Source organism: Daktulosphaira vitifoliae, unplaced genomic scaffold, assembly GCF_025091365.1.
Source record: "Daktulosphaira vitifoliae isolate Bord-2020 unplaced genomic scaffold, ASM2509136v1 Scaffold_1, whole genome shotgun sequence".
Classification (NCBI taxonomy): Eukaryota; Metazoa; Arthropoda; class Insecta; order Hemiptera; family Phylloxeridae; genus Daktulosphaira; species Daktulosphaira vitifoliae.
The window spans coordinates 2,393,040-2,403,305 of record NW_026099572.1 but is presented as its reverse complement, the minus strand read 5'-3'; the positions used below and the strand labels follow the sequence as shown (position 1 = coordinate 2,403,305).

Sequence of the window (10,266 nt, the reverse complement as noted above, 5' to 3'; positions counted from 1 at the left end):
CAAATCGTATCTAGTTGAAGACATTACCCTTAAAAATTGAAAAAATTTCCCTTCTTCCCCGTAAATGGGGGAAACCTTCAAAAAAAATATAAATTAAAAAATCGGTAATATTCGAAATATTTAAACATTTTTTTACTGAAAACTGCCGTAACTTTTTCAAAAATTAATATATCAATTTAATTTTTTTTTATAGATGCTTGATGTCTTTACCTATCATTTGGTATATTTTTTTTGTAAATTTGACCCTTTATCTACCCACAGGAGGAGATTTAAAATGACAACTTTTTTACAAAAAATTAACTTTTTCAACTTAACTTTTAAAAATGTTTCGGAAGGTCTGACACTTTTATATATATCTTAAATTAAAGCTAATGTAATGTACTTTAATTTGAAAAAAAAAAATTGACCTCTGGATTTGTCTTTATGGTGAAAATGGCTACCGAGTGCTATTTTAGTGTGAAAATTCTCGATTTTATTTTTTATATTTTAGCTTCGATGCGAAGCTGAGAAGGTATTGGGTTTACTAAGATGTGTTTATTTTTAACTTTATAATGCTATAAGTTATTGAAAAGTGTATTGATCAACACAATTTTTTTATGAGAAATAATATTTTTTAATAATTCATTTTTCATTCAGGATATTAATAAGAAAATAGCAGATCAAGTAGCTTTTGGAATAATCCAACAATTTTTAAAATTAAACACTATCTAAAGATTTGCATCTAAGCGTTTTTTTTTGTTATAGTGATTTTAATCACTGTCAGATATCAATATACTTGATCCAACTATCCCAAATCACCACTGTGATGCGACNCAACTATCCCAAATCACCACTGTGCCGCGGCCCATCCGTGCTGGGTTTTTTATAATATTTTCGAGTAAAAAATGTTTAATATTTTTTAGTTTTAAATTAATATTTTAAATGTATTTTAAATTTTAATTCAAACCACAAGTAATTAACTTTTATTATATATTTGATGTGTTTGAGTTTGATAAATAAGTATTCAAAACGATTAAATAAAATATTATTACTATACTAAAAACTTATACTATTCTTCTTCTTCTTCTTCTTCCTCGTCTTAATCTCAATTACTTGGGGTCGGTCACCCTTACCCTATACTTCCACTTGACACGATCTCCCACATCAGCTGTCCTCATATGGCATTCATTAGTATTCCTCCATCTTTAACTGTTCTTACAGCTTCCAATTCTTCTTCACGATTGACGCTACACCTATACTCTCTCTTATACGCTGGTTCCTCCTATCTTCTCTAGTCATTCCACTCATCTTTCTAAGCATTCTCATCTCTGCTTTACTCATTCTCTGCTCTACTTTCTTATCAACCGCACAATACTCTGAACCATATATCATAGCTGGCCTCACTAGTCTTGTAAAATTTACCTTTCAGCCTCATTGGAATCCTTTTATCGCATAAGACGCCAGACGCTTCTCTTCACTTCAACCACCCGCGCTTTAACCAGTATCTTACACCCTCGTCAATACAACCGCTCTTTTGCATGACTGACCCTAAATACTTAAAACTTTCCACCTCTTCAATTACGTCCAAACACTAAAACCTTATACTATACATTATACTCAACTATTGTGTAAATATAATGAGGATTAATTTAATATAAATAAATCAATCTAAAACAATTTAAAAAAATTAAATGTAAAATACTTTTAACATTTAAATGTATAGTACTACTCCAGCTTTATGATGTACTTTTCGCGTAGATGAAAAAAATATATTTTAAAAAACGGTAGCATAGTGGGGTCGAGGCACAGTATGGACGAGGCATAGATGGGACTAGTATAGATAATATCTAACAGTGTTTAAAATCACTATCATAGAAAACGCTTCGATGCAAATCTGTAGATAGTTTTTAATTTTAAAAAAATGGTGAATTGTATGTCCATACAACATCAACTCTTATTTCTTTAATTACATCCTGATTAGTAGTCCTTTTATTTTAAAATATAATATATGAATAAATACTAATTATAGTTATTTAAATTAGTATGAAATTGATATTAAATAGATTAATATTGTAATTTATAAGGAGAAATTATCAAAATAATAAAGAAGTTATATTTTGTTTTACTTTTACGTGTTAAAAAATAAGGGCTTGATACAATATTTTTCAATAAAAACTGTTTGTTACTATAAATAAATGCACTGGACTACAATGAACTTTCAATAGAAGCAAAAATATACTTTTCTAAATCAACTTTTCGCGTTGTTTTCAAATCTGCAATTAGACTTTTATAACACTTCTAATATTTTACATTATTACTAATTACATATAAAATAATAATTAAAAGAAAAAAAAATTAGTTTTCAAATTTAATGAGGTTTAATTTAATATAAATAAATCTATCTAAAACAATTTAAAAAAATTAAATGTAAAATATTTTTAACATTTAAATGTATAGTACTACTCCAAATTTATCATGTACTTGTCGCATAGATCAAAAAAATATATTTAAAAAAACGTATTATAGTTGTATACTGATAGTGATATTGTTAAGTTGTTTTTTTCTATCAAATATTTGTATACGTACGCTTGTATTAGTTTTAAAATTTGCTTAATTAGACATAACAATAAAATTTGTGTTAGTTTTTTAAGCACATAGTCAGTGAGAAAAAATGATTTCTTTATGAAATCAAATGTAGAAATACTTTTGTCTATCATGTCAAAAAGGTTTATGAGCTATTTCCGAATTAAAACTACTAATTTCACATTTTTTAGCTGAAATTAATGATCTTAAAAATAGTAGTGTATCCTGTACTAATTTTGAAGAGTTTATAATAAGCGAATTAAATTTGAGTACCTCAAAATCATCTACTTTTAATGTTCTGAAATCTACTACAGATGAAAATGCTGATAGAATTAGACATGTAGACATTAGACAATGAATATTTGGTTTCTAATGTTAGTAGTGTCATTGTCAATGAATCCTCTATCAAGCAATATTAAAATTGATACATTTGGTTTAACATATTACATGTTACAAATTCAAAATCCTGCCCTGACTATTTAAAATTGTGTTACCTACACCATATGATGCATTTAAAATATTAAGAAATACATATAAATTACAATCAATACATACTTCGTTTGTAGTCTTTATCAGTTTTAACTGCACAATTTTTTTAATAAATTACTTGATTTATATACAACGAGTTATATTGTACATTTTGCTATATTTGATCGCTTAAGAAACAAACCCAACTATCTTACATTTTGGTCAAAATGCGTTAGTAATATAATATTTAATATTTCCCAGGTATTTGAATAAGATCTCAAATTTTTTATAAAATCAATAAGCATCGCTGTAATCAAATAATAAAAAATCATCACAAGTACTTTAAATTACATAGAAAACTATTTTTCCTCACCAATAAAATTAACAAAAATGATATAGATGTGTTGCTTCTTAATCAAAGATTTATCGACTATTTTAAATTAAATTCTATGCCAAAACAATAGTTTTTTTCATTATATGAATGTTGAAGTTCAGTTTTTAGACTACTGAAACTTATGGTAACATTTAAAATGAATTACTTAAATTACAATAACTATAAGAAATTAATGTTAATTACTAATTAATAATAATGAATTAATTCACATGTTCTTTTAATTGAGGTCGTTGATTGTATGTTTTTATATAAAACATAATAAACAAATACAAAAATAAAGTGAGATCAGCGATTACGTACATCACAAATAATTTAGGAAACTTGCAATCAAACACATACAATCCTGCTTCATATGTCATTATTATAAGAAATTAAACCTTTAAAAAATATAAAATAAACATATTAATACAATAAAAGTTATATTTCAGTAGTATATTTTTAACTAACAATTTGCATACGAGTCAAATACTTTTTCCGTCACAAATATTTTTGCATATGAGGTCCTAATGCTGATAAGAAGTAGTAGCTATACATAATAACATGGATAAATGAATTAAGAAGACCACCGAAAAGTAATTGTTCACCTACAAATAAACATGTGTACATATATATTTAAATAACTATATTTTCACACATAAAAAGGAAAAATATACTAGAAAATATCATTCAACTTTATCATACTATCTTATTAAATACATCATTTTTGCTCACCCTTATAAATTCTATAAAATTATTTCTTACCTTTTATAAATTTTAAATATGCCCAACATGTTATTGCCATAATTACATGATGATAGGCATGCAAAGAGGTAACTCGTGATTGTTTTTTCCTTATAACGAAGAATATCTGAAAAAGTGTGTAACCAGTAATTTTATATTTAAATATTAGATTTTATTTTAGTATTATTATATTAATATTGTTCGAAAAAGTTACCTTAAATTTCTATGGTTAAGGATATCACATTTTTTTTGATAACATTTGTGGAATAAATATACATTATTTATTACAGACAACTTTATTATATACAAACAATTTTTAAATAAATATAAATTATTAAAATCGGGATACCCTTTTTTATTAATATAAAACCAAATATTGAAATACAGTTAAAATTATACATTATTTATAACATAATATTTCATTTATCTATCATTTCAAAATACATAAAACAAACAGTTTTCGTTCCCGTTCAGTGGCGTAATTATGATTTTATCTTAGAGGAATATACATTAAAAAACTTTTTCACTATACCTTCAAACAAAAAATAATTATTATCATTATTTATCATTATTATTGTGTTACAGATATATAACATCCATAACCCTGTAATTACGCCAATGATATCCTCTATATATCTATGCATTCATATAGTCATTAACACCTTTTACATCATTTATAAATAGTATAATTTTATATTATACTATAAAATACTTACAGTATCAAGTAAGTCAATCACTTTGGATATAAAAAAATACCATGACGCTTTATTTAGCTGAAAACGAAAAAAGACCAAAAATTAACAAATACTATATGTATATATAAATATTTGTATAAAATGTATACAAATATATATTGTCATATAATTCATGTCATGAATAAGTAAGTATATTTTATAAAAATAATTATAATTATTAATATAATTTCTAAATTTAATCAAATACCTTTAAAAAATATTTTAGATAAAAATTAATTTGGACATTTTTAAAATGAAAATTATTTTTGGGACATTCTTAAAATTTCCTTGTAAAGAATCGAATTCAAATCTAAATTACTGTAAAAAATACAGTAAGAAACATAATTCTTATGTAACGGGTCAAAGATTAAAGTAGCATTTCAACCAATATTAAATTTTTAATCTACATTTAAGCTAATGTAAAAAATTCAACGAATATAATTTTCGTAAAAATCATAAAATTCATTACAGGATAACTGTCCATAAGATTTCAAATGAATTCTTTATAAAATAATGATGTTAAACTTCAGAAAAAAAAAATACCAAATGAAGTATAATTCTTACTATAAATTTTTAAAATAGCAGTCATAACATAATGGACTTCTATAACTAAAATAACTTAAGGTAAAAGCAATTATAACAGCATAGTATTTTAAACCAACAATAAAAATATAAACATTATCTCATGCATGAGAAACACATTGGCATTTTTTAGAAGTGGGTTACATAGATACTTGAAATGATAACTGATAGCTCAAGGTGTAATGAAAAACTAAAAAAAAAGTTAAAATTTCGCTTCAATATTTATTTATTTTTTGAATAATAATAATTATAACTAGTACAAGTACAGTTATATATTTGTTTAATATTTTTTAAGATTTGTGGTATTATTGAATTTTTTATATTTACATTATTCTTACCAATAAAACCATGTAACCATTGAAAATTGTTTGAATAATATTGTAAAATAACATTACCATCTTCAAATTAAGAGGATTTCTTTTTTTCATTATCATGATGCCTTCTTTTAATACAAATAATAAGTAAATAACTAAAATAGACGATATTGGCCANCAGCATAGTATTTTAAACCAACAATAAAAATATAAACATTATCTCATGCATGAGAAACACATTGGCATTTTTTAGAAGTGGGTTACATAGATACTTGAAATGATAACTGATAGCTCAAGGTGTAATGAAAAACTAAAAAAAAAGTTAAAATTTCGCTTCAATATTTATTTATTTTTTGAATAATAATAATTATAACTAGTACAAGTACAGTTATATATTTGTTTAATATTTTTTAAGATTTGTGGTATTATTGAATTTTTTATATTTACATTATTCTTACCAATAAAACCATGTAACCATTGAAAATTGTTTGAATAATATTGTAAAATAACATTACCATCTTCAAATTAAGAGGATTTCTTTTTTTCATTATCATGATGCCTTCTTTTAATACAAATAATAAGTAAATAACTAAAATAGACGATATTGGCCACGGACTTTTCATAAACATCCAAGAGTCTACTTCATCATCTAAAAAAATATCCCTTAGCATTTGTTAATTAAATTCACAGCAATAAACTAGAATCTTTTTTTTACTTATCATTTAATGTAACATAAAAACATCATAACGTTTAAAAAAATTTAATAAGCTATTTATACATTTTAAATTAAAGTTGATTTTTATAAAATACCATTGTATCAAAAGTTATGACTTTAACATGGTTAAAAAAATGATTCAAAAATAAACACTTCTGCTATTTCGTACTTTACCCATAATACTGTAATAAAATTTATTTATTTTCGCTATAGATATTATTTTTTATTTTAATTAAATATTTACCATAAACTAATTCTTGTTTGATCAAATCTATAATAGTAAGACGCATTTCCTTAAAAAAAATTCCATGGGTTTCGTTTGACATTTTTAACATAAATAAATTTCATCAACTAAACTGAATGTTACTATATTTAATAAAAATTCTGTTAAAATAATAATTACTTTTACAACTGAAGATTTTCTAGAAATCACTTTTTAATTGAAAAATGTACATACATATTTTACTGTAAATATTTACTGTAAAATCGTTTATATATGACTATACATCATGATTGTACATTAAGAATGACCCTTTTTCACATTAATTTTCTATTATGCATGAAATCGGCAATTATTATTTTGCGTTTAACCACCTTCTACTAAANAGCAATTATTATTTTGCGTTAACCATCTTCCACTAAATTTGAAAGGCAACAAATCATTAATTGATTTTAAGGAAGTATTTCCAAACAAATCAAATTTAACTGTTTCATAAAATTATTAATTATGATATTAGTGTTATAACGATTATTTAATAAACAAAGCATGTATATTAAATAAAGCTGTATAGTATTATTTTTCATATCAAAATAATAAGTTAGTACATTCTAGTAATTATAAGATAAGTAAATACTATAATCTTTACTTTATTTATGGAATAGATAGAGTTTTTTTATCTAAAGATGATAAGTATTCCTATCTTTCTAATATACAAGTATTGAGAGTTAATTTTTTAATAGGCTGTAAAATATAAGTAAAATAATAAATATTTCATTCATAATTAAATGTTTAACTTGAAAATTGTTGCGTCTCAAAAATATTTAGTTAATGGACATTTGTAAAACACAATTTCTAAAATAATAAATAATAATAATTATTGATCATATTCAGCTATTATTACATGAAAATCAAAATATACTAATAATAATTATCAAATTAATCAAAATACCGTTAAAGACCGGTCATCAAAAAGATACATATGTCAACTTAATAGTTATTCTTTTTACGGTATACGTTTGATTAGCTAGATAACTTTTTCAGAATAACTAATTTGAATAAACATTGATACAATGTTTAGTGCTTGTTTAATGTGTTAACAAATATTTAAAGTTTTTCATAACATGTAATTGAATAATAAAAAATAATTTTAAGTATTACTTTACACAATTAAGTAAAAATTCATAATTTTGTCTTATAAGTCATCAAATAAAGAAATACAATAAAACTATATATCCTCGAATATTATCATTGATTTATAAACTTATAAATCAATGACATAAAAATTATTTCTGGTAATTTTATTATCAAGAAACTTTTAATAGCTAGAATTTTGAAATAAATACAATGTATTTCGTGTGTAATTATTACTAATGCCATTTTCATAAAAATTATGAAGTCATTGTACTCCCTCTTGCAAACATAAAGTGTATATAACAATAGATTTAATGAATGTACTTATATTAATATAAGATTCTCTTTTAGAAATTCTAAACCGTAATAAAGAGAGCATTAATTTTTTCATATTGTGTTGTAAATATCATAGTTTTACACTATTTCTACTGTCAATTGTATTACAATTTGCTCATTATAACAGGGCAAAATATTTTGTACTCGTGTTAATGTTATTTTATTTATTTTGACGATTGTTGAATCGCTTAAACCGAGAATATATAAATGAAACCCCTTGATTTTAGGAGACAATTATTGTCGATTAACAGATATTAATTGACAAATTAATCCCTTATTTTCATAACTTACTTGACATTAAACAAAATCAACTGTCAACTGTTCAAACATTTTTAAACGATATGTATTTATAATAGTATTTAGTTTATTAAAATTTAATTAAAATTGATTATTTATAGAACAAGTTCTTATAAACGGGAAATTATTTATATATGTATAGTTAGGCAAAATTATGATAAACATATGTTTAAAAAATTATTGATATCACAATAAAATATATATTTTACATAATACTGAAAACAAGGAATTTGTATTTCAATAATAAATAAATATCATAAAAATCCATATTTTATTATTTTTATTTGGTATAAAATTATGACACAATAATATGAAAAATATAAAACACTTATATATATATTTATATATTATACATTACAGAGCTCGACAAAACAATATATATATATATATTAATTATTGTACTAAATTTTTTAGAAGTGGTTTCAAATATTTCATTAGATTTTATCTAGCACCAATAGGTTAGCCAAAATTTAAGCACTTTTTAGATAACTGTACATAAAAAATATAACCTTTAATTTTGAAATTACTTCCTATATATTTTTAGTTTTTTGGTCAATTATTTAGTCCAAAAAAATTTTGTATAATTTAACTATAAAAAAAATTAGAAAAAGTTAAAAATTTTTAATAATTTTAAAACTCAACTTTTAAATATCATATCAAAAGTGTAACCCTATGGATTGTTGCAAAATTTTGAATTAATTTTCAATTAAATAAAAATATAATGAAGAAGTACCCAAGGAACAAATATTTTAGTCNAATGAAGAAGTACCCAAGGAACAAATATTTTAGTCAAATTTTATGTAAACACAAATTATACAAATACTTCAACTGTGGCAACACATTTTGACGGCAAAGAAAATCTAATGGTAATGGCACTAGGTAATATACAGTAGCAGGGTTTCAAAGGTATTGGAAATAAAAACTAGAAAAATAAATTTATAAATAAACAATTTAGGTTCATCAGTATTATAAATCTATTGTAATTTAAGTATTTAAAGATAATAATTCAAATTATTTTCAGGACAGTCTTTAATCGATACGTTCTTTTTGTTTATTTTCATTGTACGTTTTTCGGTAGAACATTACAAATAAGTATAAGAAAATTGCAATATCGGCAATAATATACATAACAAAAAGCTTAGGAAAGTTGCAATCAAATACGTACAAACAGGTTTGGTATGCTATTAAAAGTAAAAATTGTGTCTGTAACAAAAAAAAAAAAAAATTTATTAAGACTTAATTTACATATACACAAAATCATTCATTAAGAACAAGACACTCATTTTCTTGGTAACCATTGAAAATTTTTAATTTTCGTAAAGGAAAATATTGTTTGATTCATACAACTTTAAAATAAAAGGTAAAAAAAACGGTAGCACAGTGTGGACGAGACATAGATGGGACTAGTATAGATGATATCTGACAGTGATTAAAATCACTATCATAAGAAACGCTTCGTTGCAAGTCTGTTGATAGTGTTTAATTTTAAGAGATTGGTAGATTATTTCAAAAGCAACCATAACTCTTATTCCCTTAATTTTATCCCGATTTATAATTATAATATATGAATACATAATAATTATGGTAATTAAATATAGTATGAAATTGATATTCAATTATATAATATTGTAATTTTATATTATAATATATATATATTTTTAAACAAAAAGGAGTTATAAAAATAATAATAAAGAAGTTATATTTTGCTTTACTTTTAACGCGTATAAAAATTGAAATGGATTGATGCAATACTTTTTAATAAAAAACTTTTGTTACTTATGAATAAATACACT

The 10,266-nt window shown here is 23.1% G+C and overlaps 1 protein-coding gene, 1 long non-coding RNA gene and 1 pseudogene across 2 annotated transcripts in view; 1 reads left to right on the top strand and 2 right to left on the bottom strand.

Annotated features, from left to right (window-relative positions):
• The window catches only part of LOC126893823 (uncharacterized), a 138,307-nt gene that overhangs the window by 111,726 nt on the left and 16,315 nt on the right, over positions 1 to 10,266 (top strand). The gene's annotated exons all lie outside the window — the stretch shown is intronic.
• Positions 2,625 to 5,880, bottom strand: LOC126893811 (elongation of very long chain fatty acids protein 4-like; annotated as a pseudogene).
• LOC126893783 (elongation of very long chain fatty acids protein AAEL008004-like) overlaps positions 9,405 to 10,266 on the bottom strand; it is a 29,245-nt gene continuing 28,383 nt past the window's right edge. The window contains exon 8 of the mRNA XM_050664281.1: positions 9,405 to 9,676. Within this exon, the coding sequence (XP_050520238.1) occupies positions 9,503 to 9,676 (174 nt within the window). The 3' untranslated portion in view covers positions 9,405 to 9,502. The remainder of the gene's footprint in view (positions 9,677 to 10,266) is intronic.